The 21,999-nt window shown below is 35.8% G+C and overlaps 1 protein-coding gene across 1 annotated transcript in view; it reads right to left on the minus strand.

Annotated features, from left to right (window-relative positions):
- Vwa8 (von Willebrand factor A domain containing 8) overlaps positions 1 to 21,999 on the minus strand; it is a 264,776-nt gene that overhangs the window by 213,843 nt on the left and 28,934 nt on the right. Inside the window, exons 6-12 of the mRNA XM_013010639.1 lie at positions 21,663 to 21,827; positions 20,688 to 20,737; positions 19,848 to 19,956; positions 17,649 to 17,753; positions 14,510 to 14,641; positions 11,732 to 11,866; positions 11,562 to 11,639 (exon numbers count right to left, since the gene is read on the minus strand). Of these exons, the coding sequence (XP_012866093.1) occupies positions 11,562 to 11,639; positions 11,732 to 11,866; positions 14,510 to 14,641; positions 17,649 to 17,753; positions 19,848 to 19,956; positions 20,688 to 20,737; positions 21,663 to 21,827 (774 nt within the window). The remainder of the gene's footprint in view (positions 1 to 11,561; positions 11,640 to 11,731; positions 11,867 to 14,509; positions 14,642 to 17,648; positions 17,754 to 19,847; positions 19,957 to 20,687; positions 20,738 to 21,662; positions 21,828 to 21,999) is intronic.

A 21,999-nucleotide genomic window follows, 5' to 3' on the forward strand; every position in this document is an offset into this window, starting at 1 on the left:
GGAGGGAGGAAGGGAGGGAGGGAAGGAGGGAAAGAAGGGAAAGCAAGAAAGCAAGGAGGAAAGAAAGAAAGAACAAAGAGAGAGAAAGAGAAAGAAAGAAAGAATGAGAGAAAGGAAGGAAGGAAAGAAGGGAAGGAAAGAAGGAAAGGAGGGAGGGAGGGAGGGAGGGAGGGAAGGAATCTAGTAGATGAAAGATCAGCTAATATAAACTAACCATCTACTTTACAGTAAGGGCTTAATTATATCTGTATCCATAAGTGGCAGAATACTGCTTAAATATGGTGTAAAGATAGAATGTTAATAATTTTTAGAACTTAGAATAGAAACGTGGTCATTATTTACAGAGGTTAAGCATGCTCAGTGAGCGGAACAGAGGGCAAGCTGCCAACATTCCTCAATGTCATGTATGTTTGATCTCAAAAGCCCTCTTGTTTTACTTACATTGTAAACTTATTTGTAAACTCTCCCAGGCGTCTCACTCAAGTTATTCTTTAAAAGAATTATTTTCAACCTCTCACATAAAAAATAATTTTTCCTTTTTACATATGGAATGTTGACCTTTCAGCCACCGTTTCAAGTTACTCTGCAATGGAGGGGAAGTTGATGTAGTTCTACTCACTGCAGCCATCAGGATGGATTTAAGATAATCTATTCTAGTTAAAGATTTATTTTATGAACACAGAACAAAATTGTCTGGTTGAAGCTAGCAAGTGATTCAACTAAATGATATCTTAGCAAAACCTCAAAATATAGTAGAAAGTGTAGGTTAGGGTAGGTGCAAATAATGTAAAAGGTACTAAGCGAAGATAATAAAATTCAGTCCTAGTCTCCTTTCTAGGCTATATTGACTGGAGAACTGGGAGCTCCATTTATTAATGCATTTCAACTAGCATTCTACATGTAATCCTGATTTTACTAAATCTCTTCACATCTAAGAATAAAGGAAGATAACACATGACACCCTGAACAGTTAAGTTTTTTCAAAGATCCTTGAGAAGTTCTAATAGGCAAGTTCATTAATGGGAGCCTCATAAGTCAAAGAGTTCTTTTATTCTAAGCACAATGGAAACCATTAATAGCCCCTAAACAGGAAAACGATGTGATTTTATTGACATTCTTGAAAGGTCACTATTTCTTAGTAAGTGGGTATGGAACATATATATTCTAGTTAGATGTACACAAATGTTCAAGTAACACAAATGCTATGATTTAATAAATGAATTAGTTGAGCTAGCAGGGCAACATTTCTAGCCTGCCTACCCTCCAGCCTGTGTGATTGTCATAATGGGGATCAATCCTCCCTTGCTAGGAGGTTGCCTGCCTACAGCTACCTACGTCTAGAAGAGCTCAATGAAATCATTTATTATTTTCTTTTTCAGTATATTCTTCACAAGGATGGATTCTAACCCTTGGCTAACTCCTCATCCTTGCAGTGGTCTTCAATGACTATAAAATCCTAAAGACTCTTAAAAGATTTCCCTAAGTTCCTAAATCAAAATTATTGTAGAGGACATCTAAAACAACAGTGTTGTCGAAGAATGATGATCATGTATAACCATTTCTTGTTGCCAATAGTTCTGCGACTTTATTACACAGTGCTAACTTTAGGCTTATTGCAGAGAATCCCCAGAATGGAAATTCTTTTCCTTGTCAATATAAAGGATCATCAGAAATATTAATTATCTTTTAAGCTAGAGTTCCTGATTTAGTAATTCCTTAGTCACTTTACTTTTGTTTTTTTCCTTAGAATATGAATTCAGATTTATTGTTTATTTTTATACACATATCCAAAGTCCTCCTTACTGTGTTTTTATAAGCCTAAAAAATATAAACTAAATTTGTTAAGATAACACAAATATGGTATCTATCACTGAGCATGCTTAACCTCTGTAAATAATGACCATGTTTCTATTCTAAGTTCTAAAAATTATTAACATTCTATCTTTTAAGCAGTGTTCTGCCACTTACAGAACACTTATCAGTTAAGAGGAAAGTACATATTTTAAAAGTAATTCAGAGCCAGGTGTGATGACTCACACCTGTAATACTATTTCAGAGACAGAGATATGGTAGATGGTTTGAAGCCAGCCCAGGCATATGTGCAAGCCCATTCTCAATGAATAAGTGATGTGGTGGCTGTCTACCAGTTGCACAGGAGGCTGAGATTGGGAGGATTAAAGCTCAAGGCAAGCCTGGGTAGACTTTTATAAGACTTCATCTTAAGTAAAAGAGGCTGGGCATGAAGTTGTGTACCTGTCATCCCAGCTATACTGTGAAGCCTAAAATATAGATGGATACTGGTCCAGGCATTTGTTCAGGAAGTGAAAAAAAATGGCCACAGGCATGGTGGTCCTCTATTCAAACCCTACAACAACAACAACAACAAAAATCAGGCCACCACTGACTCAGGTCCCAGCCCATTCCAGTGGGCCTTGGCATCACATCCTGCCTCCATGGATGGCAGTATCCAATCCCAAGGATCCAGTGATAGGTTGGATCTTGTAGACTCAGGCTCAAGGACTGTTACAAAACTATGTTAACTCCCATTAACCGAGAATCTATACACACTTACCCATTGACTCTGGTATCAGAACTACTGCCCAAAGATTCTAACAGTGAGGTCAATGAAGGGGCTGGGGAAAGTGTGGAAATGTTGGTCAAAAGGGTATATTTTCAGTTAGGTAGAACAAATAAATTATGGAGTTAGTATTCAGAATTATTATTAACTGTAGGTAATGGTCATTAATAATTCATTGTATACTTAATAATTGTAACACAGTAGACCTCATTAAACAAATAGACCTTGGTTTATCACAGTATATGTTAATTATCTTGGCTGTGGTAATCATTTCATGATGTGTGTGTGTGTGTGTGTATATATATATATATATATATATATCACAACATTGAACATTGTAAATGTTTAATTTTTATTTTCAATTATATCTCAAAGCCAGGGAAAATGACAACAAATAATACAAAAATATAAATGTCTATTCATAATGGTAAACTTATACACATAAGATAGTTTACTCAAAATGAACTTTTGTAACATAACACATAACTTTTACAAGATTTTACATTTGTACAATATGCAATATTTATAAATTTTTTAAAAATTATCAAGTTAAACTACATTGCCTTTCAAAGATATAATTTTGGCTGGGTACCAGTGGCTCACACCTATAAACCTAGCTATTTAGGAGGCTGAGATCTGAGTATCGTGGTTTGAAGTCAGATCAGGCAGAAGTCCCTGTGATATTCTTATCTCCAATTAACCACTTAAAAACTGGAAGTTGTGCTGTGGCTCAAAGTGGTAAAGCATTAGCCTTGAGCAAAGGAGCTCAGGGATAGCACCCAGGCCCTAAGTTCAAGCCCCACAACCGACAAGAAATAAAATAAATAAAGATAAAACTTTGTACAATGTCCTGTAATATAGAGAGTCCAAATAACTTGAGTGGACAACTTTAAAATGTGTCGTCATACTGAACTTTCAAGATTATCTCTGTAAAACAAAGGTCCAAGATGTCTTACTAAGTTTTTTTAAAAAAGCACTCTTAAGATGGACTTTGATAATTTGAATAAAATAATTACTTTGTGAGAACTTCTGTGTTCCTTTATTTTATTGTTTCTTTTAAAGCTAGCTAGTACAAATCTAGACCATCCTGAAAAACAATCTGTGGTGTAATAAGAATGCTAGTCTTCTGAAGCAAATCAAGCTAATACAAAACAAAACATTCCAGATTAAAACAGATGGCACTGGTGGTGGGGTTTAACCCAGTTGCCTCTTATTTCATAGCATGCCTGTCTGCTGCTTATTGTTTTTAAAGATGTACAATCTAGCAGCCCAAAAAAAGGTCTGAAAATTAATAAGCCATGACTGTTGGTACAAACTTTGAGGTTAATCTAGAGCTTAATCTTTCGTATCGTTAATTTTGGAAGTCAGGAAATTCCACTTTACTGGCCTACTTTGGAGTAATTAGTAGGTTAACTTCTGGTAAATAACTTTAATCACTTCAAAGAGATTATAGAAAACAAGATTGCTAAATTGGCACAAAGTCATTTTTGAAAAACATAATAGAAAGCAGTTAATGATTTTAATGTAATCTTGCATATTATAAGTAGTTATTAAAAGATGCATATTAGGGCTTTTAGGAGAAACAAAAAATAAGTACTGGAAAGATAAAGTGGGGAGAAATGAAGTTGAAAAAGTGTGGAGGATGACTATGCTATTGGTGATTCCTGAGTGAGAAGGACTGATCCTCAGAAGTAAAGCTACTGCAGAAGAAACAGAGAAACAGTGACATAAATACACATAGAAATGTTCTAAGAGTCTCAAAGCAGCAAACTACTATGATTAGACCAAAAGAAAATGTAGAGAATGTAGATTGGAAAAGAGAAGGAAAATACAATGTTGTTTTAATTTAGCTATAGGAAGAAAAGATGATCCCAAGACTTTAACAAGTATTAGACAGTGATTATTTTCATTAAAAGTTTCACAAACATAGTTGCTCTTAAAATTCTGATTGATATGGCTTGGCTTATAATGCAACTAGTACTTAGAAGGAGATCTCAAATATGGTTTATTTACGGTTGTGTTGACAGAGCTCTGGAAATATGCCTTTATCCGGTAGTAAGGAAAGAATAGTAACTTGTATTTTCTTCAAAATTCTGAAATCGCCGGCTTCAAAACACACACACACACACACACACACACACACACACACACACACACACACACACACACACACACACACACACACACAGCGCTAAAAGATTATAACCTAACACTTGAGTTAAAAGATTTAAAAATTTTACAGCCTATTATAAACCTTATTTTACATGCTGCCACAAACTGGCATTAAAGCCCTCTTTTCTTTTTACTCCATACGAAATCTAGGTCTAAAAATAGTGAAGTCTAAAAATAAAGCAAAACCCACAGATTAAGTGTAGCTTTATGCCTGTATAAATAACAGAGACGTCTCCAAATCTTCTAGGAAAACAGATGGTGGATCACTTGTTCCCACAAAATTCACTACATTAGGTCAAGCTTCTGGAACACTTTCATTAACAATAGACTTTATTATTATATAAACAAAATTCATTTTTAACTATATTATAGTAATTCAACTTTCTCTGAAAGGTCAATGAGCTTTACTAAAAAATATAGGTACAAACAAAAAATGTCAGCACCATAACTTCTACCATAAAAACCAGTTGATTAGCTACTAACAAAATCTGTAAATTTCAACAGTACCAACCACATATGTTAAATACATAGAAAGAAGACATAGAAATAAAAAGAGAAAATCCCAGCTGTTATATTTCTCTATTCATTTCTAAAATTTACCCTTCCAGAAACTCTTCTCCATACATTTCCTCTTTAGCTATCTAGGCAGAATAGCAAAGTACACCATTATTCCGATTTTTTTCTTTACAATACTAGGATTTTTTAACTAAAGGCTTGCTAAGCAGGTGCTCTACCACTTGAATCATATACATCCAGCTCCAATTTTCCCAATTCTTGCAAGACATCAGTAGGAATGTGCAAAGGATAGGCAAAATGGGAAATTTGCTGTCTTTCAGTTATCACCAATGTTTTCAAAGTGAACTAATATGATATGACTACATGAACTTATTTTATGGCAGAAACTACAATGACTTCATAAGTTAGAAGTGTATCAGAAAAAACAAAATATCATGCCATCAACTTTCATAGTTGCATTTTCTATCCCTGTTCATACATCTATCAACAACATAAACAAGAAAGCAAATTGACTACAGAAACCTGATACAGACAGGAAAAACTGATAAGGTATACAATATTTTCAGTTTTCATTAGAATGGCAGTTTTATTTTAATATGAAGAAAATTGTTTATATTCATAATTCTATACATATCACTAAGTCAATGGAGTCAAAGAGAAAAATATTTTCCTCAAAATGTCTTCTTCATATGAATTCAAACAATGGCACCTGGAAGGGAAAGTATGCTCTAGTATTTATAATCTTAATCTGTTTTGCAAAGTTGATTCAAAGTACTTCCCTAGTTGTTTCATAGAGAAACATATCTATTAGAAATAAGAAGGTTGATGGAGAACAAGTTGGTGACATGATGAAGTGTTGTCCCCAGATGACTTCTAACAAGAGCTATGAAACGTTATAGAGTGATGAATGAGCACACTGAGAAAGCCTTCAGCCATCTGGTTTCTGAGACACTAAGATATGGCTATTTAAAAGGGCAGGGTATTCCTCAGGCCATCTTCTTTTTAAAAATAAATTAAAATTAACTTTAATTAAAAATAAGTTTGGGGGGCTGGGAAGGCAGCTCAATGGTAGAGTGCTTGCCTTGCATGCATGAGGCCCTGGGTTCAATTCCTCAGTACCACATAAGCAGAAAAAAACAGGAAGTGGTGCTATGGTTCAAGTAGTAGAGTGCTAGCCGTGAGCTGAAGAGCTGAGGGAAGCACCCAGGCCCAGAGTTCAGGCCCCACGATTGACAAAAAAAAAAAATCAGTTTTTGAATCTATTTATAAAAATGTATTCCAAATAGTTTTGTGATTCTAATACTTGCCACCCCTGTGGAATGTAGAAATACACCTTTCCTCTCCTCCCCATGTTTGTCTTTCAACATATAGAATACCCTAGCATCTTAATTAATATTCTTCAAGAAATATTGCATAAACTTACTCATGCTTCTTCACACATTTCATCTTTTAAGACCACAGTGATTCTTAGCAAGTATCTGAACCTTCTAAGCCCTTCAATTAGCTAATTATTTTAATGATCTTTTCTTTCTAATTTACCTATCTACCTTCACTTAACTTTTCTGAAATATGACTGATAATGAAGATTATACAAAACTATAGAGCTATGGACCCACTATAGGTTTATACAAAGACAAAACACTTTTTTTCTTTCATTTCGACAAATGTGTTCAATGCAAGTAAAATCTTAAACATTACTTGGTTTGCTGAATAAGTTAACAAGAGTAAAGGCAAAATTCTCAGCTTTATAATGCTTTTATAATGGATTCTATATTCTTCTGTTTATAAACAAGTTACCAGCTTTGTAAATGCAGTTCCTTCGACCCTCTGGCCAATTCAATAAATAGGCACAGAGTACCTTCAAGCAATATAAAAGGAGTCTTCTCAACAAAATCAGTTGAAAGGAGAGCAGATAATGAAACATTACATGATGCTTTCAGAAAATGAGCAATTTAATGTAAGTATATTTATTTAAAGAAACAATCCAAAAGTATAATTGAAAAAGAACCAAAAACACAAAAGAAGTCCTAAAATATAAACACACAATATCACATTTACTTTCAAAACCTCTCAAAGAATAAAAATAGAAACTGTGTTGTAAGAAAGTACCACAATTAGCCAAAGATTGACATACAGCATCAAAAAATTGAATATAGAAATGTATCAAGAGAACATTACAAAAAAATTATGTCAGAAAAGGCTCCATTTCTTTTTTGACCATATGTTTTCCACAAAATCTATTAAAAATACTTTGGAATAAATTTAACCAAGGTGACACACAAAAGATTTGTACATTGAAAAATGGTAAAACAGGACCAAAAGAAGTGAAAGAGGAATAAAAATAGTTCATTAATTGGAAAACTCTGTATTATTAAGATGACATTACTACCCAAAGTGATCTATAGATTCAATACAACCTCTTTCAAAGTCTTAGGTACCTATTTAAAACACCGAAATTGAAAAGTCTAGCATAAAACTTATATGGGAACCCAGGGAAGGAATAACACAAGTAAAGGCCTTGTAGTTCCTGATTTTTAAAACTTCTAAAACTGCAGTAGTCAAAACAGTGGCATCAGTGGAGACACATACATAGACAAATGAACTACAATCTGGAAATAAACACTTGCATATATGGTCAATTGATTGTTGGTGTGAGTGCCTAGACTATCCACTGAGAAAAGAACAATTGTGGTGCTAGGAAAACTGGGTATGGAAAATAGTAAAGTTGGACTTTTACCTTATACCTAAATTTATTGAAAATGGATCACAGACATAAATGTAAGATGTACAATGGCAAAATTCTTAGGAAAAAATGAGAAGATCCATTCCATTGGATTTAGCAGTCATTATTGAGAAATACCAAAAACAGAGGCAACAAAAATGATTAATTAGACTGTAATGAAACTTAAAATTTTTGTACATGAAATACACTATCAAGAAGGTAGAAATTCACAAGTGTTGCAGCTCTTTTAGAATTTGTCCAGCAGGTTTTCTGGCGCTTGCCGGAAAACCCACAAAAAAAAAAAAAAAGAAGGTAGAAATTCAACCCCTCCAAATGTGATGAGTTTTTATATCCAGAATAAGTACAGCTCAACAACAAAAACAGTTAACACATGAGTAAAGAATTTAAGATGCCCTATACCAGTGGCTCATGCCTATAATCCTAGGTACTCAGGAGGCTGAGATCTGAGGATTGAGGTTCTAAGCTAGCCAGGGCAGAAAAGCCCCAGTGAAATTCTTATCTCCAAGTAACCAATCAAAAACCAAAGTGGCACAGTGGCTCAAGTGATAAGAGTGTTAACTTGGGGCACAAAGAGGCTCAGGACAGTGCCCAGATCCAGAGTTCAAGCTCCGCAACAACAACAACAACAAAACAAAAACAAAATTAAGAGCTAGGCGAAAGATGGCAGAAAGAGAACAGAAAACAACCTAAGCTCTCTCTAACGAAGCAGAGTTTTAGGGTCCCATCAGGCACTGCATGTCTAGAGAGTCACACCAAGCTGTAATTATATAGAGATATACACTAAAAAAGGTTATAAACTGCTTGCATAAGAAAACAGAAACCAGTGAAGAAATGCCCCAGGAGGTGGTAGTATGTGCAGCCAAGCCCACCAGGTATGAACATACCTTCAGCATGGAATTTAAAGAGCCTGGAAAGGAAAAAGCAGGAATGAGAATGCACAGCCAAAATGGCCACAGTCAGATGCAGAGACAGTTTGCCACAATACAGACAGCCCAAAGCAACACCCAGAAACGTGAATACCCCACCAAAGACATCCCCCTGGCTCCCAGAGAACAGCATCTGGATGGGAACCCCTTCCCTACCCCAGAAGAGAACGTGGCAAACTGGGCTGCCAGAGCACCTGGCCAGAAACACTTACAAGGAAAGTGGGCACCACTCTTGAAAAGGGCAAAGGAATTTGATACCTTTGCAAAACCCCTCTCTGGCTTCAAATAAAGGACCCAACCAGTGAGAGGCAGCTCCACCACTCAGCAGTGAGCAAAGACAAGCTTGGCATTCTAACCAAATTCCAGCATGGCTCACAGTGAGCAGAGCACCTTGGAATTATAAAAACAAAAACAAAAGTTTCTAAAAGTTCACTTGAAAAAAAAAAAGACAGGTAATAAAAACCTAGTGTGTTGTCAAGCTGTACTGAGAGTGGAACATATTGAGGAATGTTACAGGTTCCAGATGTGATGCAGACCTGCCCACACTCAAGAACTCTCTCTAGGCTTCAGGTAAGAACCATCTCCAGTGAACTAAGGAGCCACACCCCTGTAGGGCTGCCTAATCTAGGCTGGGAGTGGCAGAGAATACAATTTTGTAAGGCAGAGTATTTTTCTGGCCTCTCAAACTGATTACAGAGAATTCATCTTTTCTCTTTGACTTATAAGCTACAGGCCTTTAAAAAACTATAATTTGCCAATTATAGTGAGAGTGGAAATCTAGGTAACAGCCACATTCCTGTATCAGGAAGGCTTCAGAATTCAATTACAGCCCAGGCCCCTTCAATTAAGCAGCGTGGACCCAACCAAAAAACATCAGAAATACCTCCTACCTGTGAACTAAGGAACTCCACCCCTAGGTTCTGCCCAGATCTTGGCGATAAGGACAGTTGTAGACCTCAGCAACTAAAGCAGATACTCTACTAAGATACTACATACAGGGTGTTGGGAGACACAAATTGGAGAACTCATTTGTTTTTGTTTTTCTCTTAGATATATGAACTATGGTGATTCCTAAGCATTTTTCTTAGTTGTGTGCATGATTAATTCTGGCAATATTTTTTATCATTTTTTTCCTTTTATTTTTTCCTTTTTCCTTCTTTCATTTCTCTTTATTTTTATTTTCTCCCTTTTTTCTGGTCTTTCTCTCTTCTTTATTCTTTTGTTCCCTTTTTTATCTGTTTGTTTGAATGTCTTTGCTTCCATTTTGGTTCTGTCTTGTAGGCTCCTTCTGTTATCCTTTTTGTTTTGTTTGTTTTATCCTGACCTTTACAACAGATTTGCTCACTTGCTACAAATGTATATACTCTCCTTTTCTGTACCACAATACCCCTCCCCAAACAAAAGTGAAGGCATATTTAGATAGGGGAATACCTATCTATGTTTTAAAGCCTCTGATTTAAAGACTATGCAATTGAAGGGATCTGTGTTGCTCTTTTACTTTATATTGTGTCCTGTTGTGGTTTTGGATTTGGCTTTTGTTTCCCTCAGTGTTATTCTACATTAGCTCATATTAACTCTCACAACTGAATAACTCATCAGTCACAAATATACCTAATGTCCTTTCACAACAATTCCCTTTTATTCCCCCCCCCCAAAAAAAGGTATATTTAGATAGAGGAATACCTATAAATGACAGGCCACTATTTGTGTTTAGGGAGCCTCAACTTGATTTTCTTCAGGGGTATATACTACAAGGTCTCTCTACCTCATCTTTTCTCTACTTTGCAGCCATTACCTACCCTCTTTTTCATCCTTCTTCAGCTAAATCTTCTATAACAGTAGACTTCTCTCACCCACAGTTCTCTCTGAAAAACCACTTCTCTCCAAACCTCCCCTGCCTAAGAACCTCAATTTCTTGTTTCAACAGATAGACAAGGGTTAACATCACAGCACTGAAACATGACTAAACTCTAATCTTACACTTAACACTCTCAAGAAAATATGACCTCCATATAAACAAATCCCAACAGAATATCTTGCCATCAACTGGCTAATCAAGAACACAGAGAACAACCTATTAGGAAGACCATAGTCTTCCCAAAAATTAAAACCAAAAGGGATTCCAAATGGGCAGAACAAACTATAAAAACACAAGAAAAATGTCAAGCCAAGGAACCTCAACTTCCGTACAAAATAGCATCAGAGGATTTTGATTTAAGGCCAACCATGCAAAAAGAAGTTTGCAAACCTTAATTAGAACCAATAGCTTGTCATGGTGACCTATACCTGATATCCCAGCTATAAAGGAAGCACAAGGGTGCAGTACTGAATGTCTATCACCCCAGAGATGAGAAGTACAAGAATATTGCTCAGACTGGCACAAGCATAAAGAGGCTACCTTGAAAAAAGAACAATGAAAAGAGACTGGAGGTATTGTGTTAAGTGGTAGAACACTTCCAAGCAAGAAAAAGACCCTAAGTAAAAAGAAAAAAGCCCCATCCAAATAAGTCTGATTATACTCTAATTGCTTTATTGTTTTAGTTACCTACCTCAAAAACAACGTATCTTAACTGTTGCTGGTCAAACTATATATTTATAGTGCAAGAGTTAAAAACAAACATTATACCTGATAGAGCATAATAGGTTCTATGTTGTATCCTAAGGCATCTGCAAAGTTCTTAGCAATCACTGTTTTTCCACAACCCTACAAATGAAAACACAAACACATTCAACAGATGAGTCAAACCCAATCAAAAGCCAGGAAACTCAAGCTTACACGAACGTTGTCATTCTTACCTTTCCTCCAACAATACACATGTCCTTAACCATGTGAGACTGAATCATTTCAGCCAGTAGTTGTTTGTGACTTAGTGTTGGTATAAAATGATCTGATGCACAAGGTTCATGTAATGGCCTGGTTCCCGCTGGCACCTATCATTAAATTATACACACACACACATAAATAAATAATTTTGACAAAATAATTAGCAACTTAAAGCAGGTCTCTGTCACTTCAAGTCCCCTATAAATTTCTTCAATGCTGTACAGGTTTTTGATATTTTAGCAAAGCAGCAACTATATTTTCATTCCATTATCATCATTTCCTTATCATTAGCCCTCCAAATTAATTATCCCTCTAAATTCAATGTCTCACAGTCAAATATTTTCATAAAATCATGTCATTTCACATATTTTATAACTATTTAAAAAATCACTAGTAGAGAACAAAGTTTTTTTTCTCAAATTCCAATGGTAAGTTCAGAATTCTAAATTGGCCTACACTTGGATCTTCAAGTCATTGACCAGCTCCTGACTTCTAATGCTATATCCACAAAGTCTTTTCACGATTACCAAGTTCACCTAACAGTGAACCTAATTATAAAATCTTCTGTTCTCATTCCTTCACACCTACTTCTTTTATTTTTATTTTACACTTTTTCTTTTTTTTTTTTGTCAGCTGTGAGGCTTGAACATGGGGCCTGGGTACTGTCCTTGAGCTCTTTTGCTCAAGGCTGAGCCACAGCTCTACTTCTGGTTTCTGAGTAGTTAACTGGAGGTAAGAGTCTCATCGGGACTTTTCTGCCTGGGCTGGCTTCAAACCACAATCCTCAGATCTCAGCCTCCTGAGTAGGTAGGATATAGGCATGAGCTACTAGTGACAGACTATTTTATTAATTTTAATTGTGCTTTCTTTTTCTTACTCTTTGTAGCCCAGACAAATTGAGTTTTAGTCCTCAGTTGCTCTTTTCTTCCCTTAAAAATTGATTTTACTTTTTAACTGATACATTAAAAAATTATTCAGACCACTAGGGTACTATGTGATGTTCTGATACATGTACATATTGTATAATGTTTAATTTAGACATCTATTTATTTCCTTTATGAAGGAAACGTTGAAATTCCTTTCTCTTAGCTTTCTGAAATATACAGTACATTAGTATTATCTGTAGTTACCCTGCTATTCAGGGTAACTTAGTATCCAAAACTTAGTATCTACTGACCAATCTTACCTGGTAGCCACTAATTTACTCTGACTATGTATGAGGTCAACAGTTTTAGATTCCAAATTTTTTTTTTATCATGAAAGTTTATTCTATCACAACATAGGAAAGCAAGCATTTATGCTTGTATTTATTTTGTAAACATTTGGGACTATGCTTTCTAGTTTCCTATGCCATCTTGGGGCACAGAAGACCCTAAAAGCAAGGGTTAGAAGAAAGGGAAGCAGCCAGGCACCAGTGGCTCACACCTGTAATCCTAGCCACTCAGGAGGCTAAGATCTGAGGATCATGGTTCAAAGCCAGCCTGAGTAGGAAAGTCAGTGAGACTCTTATCTCCCAATAAAACCACCAGAAAATTGGAAGTGGTATTGCGACCCAACTGGTAGAGCACTTGCCTTGAGCTGAAGAGCTGTGGGACAGCACCTAGACCCAGAGTTCAAGCCCCACCACCGATTTAAAAAAAAAAAAGGAAGCAGAACAAGCAGGTAGAGCTCATAACCAAATAGAATTCCTTTCTACTAAAAGCTGTTCAATCAGAACAGCTCCTCTTCTAACTGCTTCCTAAAGCTGAGGAAGACTTCTTTGAACACAGGAGTCTCTAAAGTATATTTGAAAACATTGCTTCTTATGAAGGACTACCAATTTTTACCAGAGGTTAACTTTGGGTTTTTGAAGAAAGGCTATCCTGTTTCTCTTGAACTTTCTCACTTACAAACACACATGACTTTGGACACATAAATATATAGTTGGGGTGCTATAAAGCCAGAAATTTATAAGGAAATCCTATACCTAATTTAGCTTATAAAAATGGTCAGAACACCATATAAGATGATGCTAAGCAAAATGAACCCAAGATATGGACACAAGAGGTTTTTCTTTGTTGTTGTTGTTTTTAATGTACTATGCAATTTTTTTGTTTCTTTTGTATATTCTTCCTCCTATAGTATATCCCTGTTGTCACTGTATTTGATTTTGGTACCTTGCCTCTTCTATGTACATTTATCTAATTTGGGGAGTGGTGAGGGAATAACAAAATGTTGAAACAATGACACAGGATGACCCATTGCAACAATGATATTCACTCGATACTATGTTGGAAATGAACTTTACAACTTTGTGGCAGGGGGAGGAATGGGGGAGGGAAGGGGTAGTAGGATAAAAACAAAAGAGGAGGTAACAATGCTCAACAGAAATGTACTCATTACCTTACTGATGTAACTGTAACCCCTCTGTAAAGCATTTTTACAAGAAAAGAAAAGAAAAACAAACAAAAAAAACTGAAAAAACAGAGCTGGTTGCTAGTGACTGAGATCTAAGGACTGTGGTTCAAAGCCAGCCCAGGCAGAAAAGTCTGTGAGTCTCTTACCTCCAATTAAGCAGCAAAGGCCAGAAGTGGAGATATGGCTCAAGTGGTAGAGAGCCAGTCTTGAGCAAAAATGCCAAGTGAGAGCACGAAGCTGAGTTCAAACCCCAGTATTCACACGCATGCATGCATGCGTGCACACACGCGCACGCACACACACACACTGAGGCAGAACAAGGCACACTATAGAATAAATATACCTGAAATTACCTTAATGACCACCTCTTTTCCTCCAACTCGGATAGTCACACAGGCTTGGGAGACATGATTTTCACATACCCTCTCCACTCTTACAATCTCTTTAGGAAGCAGAGAGCTTTCTGAATCCTGGAGCTCAAAGCGCTGTAAAATTTCAAACAGTCTGTCATTTGCCTTTCATTTTAGGACTAATGTTGAACATTTGGAGGACTTCAATTATAACTGAAATTCATTCTATAGTATAAATGTAGAGATTAAAATATTAATGAGAATTTTTCTATTTTCCACTAATACATTTCTACTTAAACCATTGTTAACATTGATTTTATTAAAGTTCCCAACCCACACTATTTTTATCAGTAAGAAATGTGTATCATCACCCTGTCCATTCAATTCCTGTTTCCATTAACCTACTTCAGCCTGTCACTGTTTTCACCAGAGCAATTCATCATATGTTATGGAGTCATAATGTTAGGATAGTCATTTGTTGGCATGCTTGATGCTCTAACCAGACAGTGAGCCTCTCATGGGCAGATCACATGGTATCTGCTTCTGTGTCCTATATTTCTGTATACATTATAATATAATCATTGCCAAATAAGGGATGTTCAGTTATTGTTTACTAAACTGAATGAAAATACTCAAGGCAAGTTCTTTCCAAGTTTCTCAGCAAAAAAAATGATGGTGCAGATTATATTATCAGCGAAGTTACAACACCTTGTTTCTAAGTCACCAAGGGAATGTATTCATTCAGCCATGGTTATGATTGGTTCTACATAAGTAGAATTGAGAGCCAAGATTTGTAATGAGAAGACTGGATGCATCTGTTACTAACACAAAAAGACATACACATCATGAAGTAGGCCAAACTTTGAGAAGCTAGAAGCAATTTTATAACTACAACACATGAATGGGATGTAAGTGCCATGAAAGTCATTCCAACCATTTTTATAGATAGTTCAGAAAAAAATATTCTGAGTTTTGGCTGACGAAAATTTCAGTGTATAATAATTTTTCGTTAAGATACAATCTAATTATGAGATATATAACTTATATAACATTATTTATTAATTTCTATGACAACCTTGGTATAGAATATACTGCCTCTTCACTTGCCCTATAATAGATATCTGTACTCCTTAATTACAAACATTTTTTCTAAATTTAATGAAGTTCCTCTCTTATCAAAATTATTTGAAGGCCATTAGGTTATGATAATGATTGAAAACATATATAAATTTGAATTAACAGATCAAGGAGAATACCCCAAAATGAGGTCACAGAGTATTCTACCAATTAAGTCTTTTTCTTCTCTTATCTTAGTAATGCCAATCCATATTTCCTTCTTTAAAAAATCTTGTAATATGTAGCTTTAATAATTTTTCTATGTTTTTTCTCATTATAAAGGTCAAAATAAAGAGCAAACAACTGGGAGTGATGGTATACACCTCTAATGCCAGCACTTGGGAGACAGGGGCTAGTAGATTCCATATTTGAGACCAACTAGGGCTACAGAATAAAACTCTGTCTCAAAAAACAAACAAACAAATCAAGGTCAAACAAAATGAAGCAATACTAGTTATTTTCAGAAAATGTACCACTTTGAAAGTATTCTATACATATAAGGAGTTTGGAATTAGGGAATAGAAACACAACTGTTTCTCTATTTGGGTCCCTTGATCATACTGACTGATCTAGACAACGAGCATCTTCCCTCAGCTGTTCTACAGAAAACTGGACATTGCTTTGTTTCACCATCATGTCCTCCTTGCACATGCTCTATAGTTTCCAAGGCAGAGGCACGAGCAGGGGCATGGTGTGGAGGGCACTGAGAAACTTCTCTGGAACTGAGGAGTCTTGATCTTTCATACCAGATGCTCTGCTTCACTGACAAGTGCCAATTTGGCTCAGATATTGATTCAATCAAAAATAAGTGCCAGTTCAACCTGGGGATTTCTTCAGTGTTTCCGTGGTCATTATGGCCTAAATAGTTAATGAATGCTCCTAGGTCTTCTACCTAGGAGGAATACAGTATCTACTCATAGCCAGAAACAATGTTCCTCTCAGAAGAACATTGGAAGTATTGGGAGATACACAATCCCAGTTTGTCCCATGTAGTCAGATTGATTTTACTGGAAAAATATCATTTGCCTTTTTTGTCATCAGTTGAGTATTTTGTAATCAATTTGTTTGTAATCAATTAACTATTTTGTAAGAAGATGTTCAGAGACTCTATCAATATCTAGTTCCTCATAAAAATCTACCCACCAGCTCCGACATCTTTTGGTGACAGCTTCCTAAATCAACCTCCACTCTGATGGTTGCCAACTGGTGATTTTAATATTTCTGTAATTCCTTCTATAGTTATTAGTAAGCATTCCATATTAAGAAACAGATTTTTGCTTTTCCTCCAGATTTCTAAAACTTTGTTTATCAATATGGACACATAGATTCCTGTTTTATGCAAGCTGGAGCCTCTGTTATTTTAACATATTGACATCATTTGTTGAAAATGCCCTTACTCTCTAGAACAATAAGATATCCCAGGCTCATCTTGTACATTTCTTGGCCCAATACTGTTTCCGCCCTTCATCTAAGGTGTTTTGATTCTTTTGAGGTGACTGTGGTATTTAGAAATCAATGTATAAGCACTGGGTGAGCTCATAGGTTTTAAGCTTTCTCAGGAGACAGAACAAAACAATATATGTATGCATACACACACACACTCTATTATTACATCTGCTTGTTCATATATGTTGAAAAAGCCCATGATCTTAATCACATTTTCAATCCCTATCTAACATTTGTGCCTTTCCTCTCTCCATGTTTATAAATCCCTTCTCCAAGAGTGCCAAACATAGCTCTCATTATCCTTAATAAATTCTCATTTGCTTCATTGATTTGCTTATTTCCCACTATATGAAATCTCCTAGCAATATTAGCCCACAGGCCTGCTTCCCTGTCACTGCTTTCTTGCTACTGGCATCTAGTGCCTCCAAGTCTAGAAAAGAAGAGGAAAGGCAAAACAAAAACAACTCACAAACAAATAAACAAAAATACAATGGGGAGAGAAAAATAGGACACTTGGAAAAGAGAAAAAAGGGAAAAATGGAAATGAAAGGCAAGAAAAGAAGGGAAAGGGGATACTTACTTTTAAAACACCTTCCACAGCCATCTTCCCTTCATGTCCTAGTAAAATGGTATATGGATACAGCCACTGGATTGCTTGTTTGATTGACATCATGGGAAAGGAATCCTATTTGCAAGCAGATATACAGAGGAATAATCACAGAAAAATGATCTGAAATGTATATATGCCATTAAAATTTCCTTAGTATTCTAGAAGTGTAGACAAGTAAATATTATTTCTTTCTCTTTCTCTGGGTGACATCACTCATTACTGTCTTTTATCCATGAAGCCATCTATAATGGCTCCCATTCATCTATGTCTACTTCTAACTCTTCTTGAGCTTTAGATCTGGACCACCAATTATCCATCACATGAGACTACAGTACATGGATTTGGACATATCTAAAACCACATGTATTCATCCTAAGGAACCAAATTCTACTTCTTTAATTTGGATTCAGCTCATTCACATCCACCTGATTTTTGAAATTATAATGATAAAATTAGGAAGTATACTTTACTTATCCCCTGAAATCAAATTGTACTCCCAGATTTATTCACTCTGCTTTAAAGAGGCTTATTGACAGGAATGAATACAAAAAAAATTCAATATAGATTTTCTGTTAAATGATTCTATCAAATTACTGTTAATATTGTATTACACGTAATAATACCTTCTAATTGTTAAAAGGCATCTGCTTAAGGTTTAAAGGAATAATGCAGTTTAATTTCAATGACTAAAGAAAAACAGTTGGGAGAAAGAATGTTCATGCAAGCCAATGGAACAATATGTTAACAACTGATGCTTCTATGTAAAAGAATTATGGATGTTTGTTCACTATCTTTCAAATTTTTATTGACTTGAGGATTTTTAAAGTAAAAAAAGAATATAAGCAAAAACAAAGAATGAAAAGTATAAGATTTGATTTAAAAAAGGGGGGGGGAATATTATTCTTGATGTATTTGACAATGTAAACAATGCCTAAGAATAATTGCCTGACTCATTGGAAACATTTAGAAAAAAAATTGAAAACAAAAATCTTAGGTTAGGCCTGATAGCTCACACCTATAATCCTATCTTCTTGGGAAGCAGAGACAGGAAGATCACAGTTTGAAGCCACTCTGACCAGAAGTGAGGGAGACTTGCATCTCAACCAATAAGCTACGCACAGTGATATATGTTTGTAGTATAGCTATGTGAAAGGCAGAGGTAAAAGGATTGTAGTTTGAAGAAAAATTTTGAACAAAAAACACAAAACTATCTGAAAATGTAATTAAGACAAAAAGGGGTGTAGGTATGGCTCATATGGATAGTTCTGGCTTAGCAAACACAAGTACCTGAGTCTAAACTCTAGTAACACACATACAAATAAAACATAAAAATGAGAATCTTATTAAAAATACTCTAAGGCAGTATTTCCCACTGCTTAGATGATAGTCTCCTCAAGAGAATCTCAATAGTCTCACATTTGTTCCTATACATAAAAGCTCTCCCTAGCCAACAGACATGTCTTTCTCTAACATAAGTCTGATCATTGCATACCTTGCCTATATCATAATGTTTACTGGACCACTTCTTCTCCATCATAAAATCCAGGCAACTCCATTAGCCATACAAAATATATTACAATACTGTTCTAATCTCTTTCTATCATACACACACACTTACTCTATGATAACACAACTTGTTCTCTTTCTCCAAAAGTATCAGGCCTTCTATGACTGAATGCCTTTGTGTGTACCCTCTGCCTAGAAGGCCTCTCCATCATTCCAGCCATACCCTTTGTGTAAGCGTAGTGGATTATGTCAGTGCTCTACCACATCCCCCTCAGGTCTGCTGGGCTTCCTGCTTTCCCACCCACAAAGCTGCCACAGGTCTTTCTAGGAAAAGCATCCTTGGGCACTTGCAATCAACTCCCCTTCCCCCACCCCAAGCTTAGAGAACTGGGAAGTTATGTCCTCTGGAATAAATAATGACCAATTGGTGCTAGCTATCTCAATGTCATACCTCTCACTTGATCAGGTTGAGAACGCATGTCCAGTTCTCCAAAACCACAAGCTCTTTAGGAACTCAGCTGTCTCTGTGCAGGTTACTAAACTGCACAACAAATCAATCCCAGGTCTTTTATAGAACAGTATGAGTGATCACTTCCAATGATTAACTTTCAAATCTCTTTGCTACATTTGGGTGTACCACTCTTTAATTTATATTATACATACCAAGATTTGAACTGCAGCTGGTAAACTATCTAGAGGAAAATCTGGAAGTCCAAGAGTAGAAGATTCTTGGGAACAGAGAGTTGTGGCAAAGGACAAGAGCTGAGAAAGTCTAAGAAAGAAAAAAAAAGATACACAATTTTTCTTGAATCATTTTGAAACATAAAATGTACAAATATATTCAACATAAAATAGCTATGCGAAATCAGTCTAAAAAGATGGCCCTTACTATTAATTCTAAAAGAATAATGGCTCCATATCATAATATTCGATTTAAAACTCAGAAGCTGGTTAGTTACACTGACACATTTCCTAAATCCATTACAATATGTGAACTTTTTCAACTTGGTACAAATCTACCTTGCCAGCCTCAGTGCCTATATAGTTCAATCCTAAAACAAAGTTATAGCCACTAAAAATATTTTTAAATGATAAGAACACAGAACAAACTCTCGGATCTTGTGTTTTTTTTTAAGAAAAATCACTTTAGATTTTCTTGATTACATTTGGCATATGGCAAAATCTAACTCATCCTATAGAACTCATTTCAAATGCTGGTTCATCTGTGAAGCATTTATTAAGTCTCAAGCACAAATAGCTCCAATAATTTGAAACTATGGTACTTAACTATACTATATCAAACTAAGTGACTGTTCAAATCTACTAGAAATTGAGTTCTGGCATTAAAGACATTCTTTTATTAATTCTATCACCACACTTGTCAAACCTCTTAACATTAAAAATTTCTTCCAAAATAATTCTTGAGTAAATAAACCCATCAATCAGTGAAAAGGCAAAATAAATTCAATATTAAGTATCCAATACTTATAAAAGCACACTTACCTTTCAGCAGGAACATTGGATCCTACTGAATACAGTAGTTTAAGTTGGTCCTAAAATAACATATAAACATATCAAATTAATAAGGGATACAACAAATTAAGTATAAGCACAATATAAGCACAATACAAACTTTTTATTAAGCAGACACTACATAATCCATCAAGAAAATCATTTCTTGATACATCCTATAGTGTTTCAAAAGAAAAGTCAGTATTTAAAATATTTTTTTTCAATCTGGGCATGGTGGTTCAGGCTTGTAATCAATCCTAGCAATAAGAAAGCTCAGGTAGGGGACTGGGAAGGTAGCTCAGTGGTAGAGTGCTTGCCTTGCATGCATGAGGCCCTGGGTTCGATTCCCCAGCATCACATAAGCAAAAAGAAAAAAAGCCGGAAGTGGCGCTGTGGCTCAAGTGGTAGAGCGCTAGCCTTGAGCTGAAGAGCTGAGGGACAGCGCCCAGGCCCAGAGTTCAGGCCCCATGACCCGACCCCAAAAAAAATTAAAAAAAAAAAAAAGAAAGCTCATGTGGGAGAATTATAAATTCGAACCTAATAGCAAAAACAAAAGCTCTTTCAGACAAAAAATACCATAATAGCCTTTTTTCCTTTAACTACTGATAAGGACATTTAAAAACACAGTAATATTTTATAGAATTGAATTTCCTCTTGTAAACAAGTTTTTTTTTGTTTGTTTGTTTGTTTTGTTGGTCTTGGGGCTTGAACTCTGGGGCTGGGCAATGTCCCTCAGCAATTCAGCTCAAGACTAATGCTTTATCACTACAGCCACAGTTCCACTTTCAGTTTTCTGGTGGTTTATTGGAGATAAGAATCTCATGGAATTTCCTGCCTGGGCTGGCTTTGAACTGTGATTCTCAGATCTCAGCCTTCTAAGTAGCTCAGATTACAGACATGAGCCACAGGCACCCAGCTTTATAAATAAGTTGTTTAAAAAAATGCACTATCCTTGGTCACACTTACCTTGAAGGGTAGAAAATAAATATCTCTGGCTTGAAATCTAGAACGGAGAGGGGGGTCTAGTGGATTCCCAGAGTACCTGGGCACAGGCAAACCCAGGGCAATCACTCGGAAATTTTCACTAACTCGGACAATCTTCCAAGCATCCAACTCTGCTTTAGTGTGATCCTAAGAAAGCCAGAGATCAGAAAACCAGCATAAGTGATATAGATTTCAGCTATAGGAGGTGACAGGCTTCTTAAGAAATGTTTTTTTTGTTGGTTTTTGTGTGTGTGTGTGTGTGAAAATACTGTACAGAGGGGTTACAATTACATGGGCAAGATAATGAGTACATTATTGT

Source organism: Dipodomys ordii, unplaced genomic scaffold, assembly GCF_000151885.1.
Source record: "Dipodomys ordii isolate 6190 unplaced genomic scaffold, Dord_2.0 Scaffold1, whole genome shotgun sequence".
In the NCBI taxonomy this organism is placed as follows: domain Eukaryota; kingdom Metazoa; phylum Chordata; class Mammalia; order Rodentia; family Heteromyidae; genus Dipodomys; species Dipodomys ordii.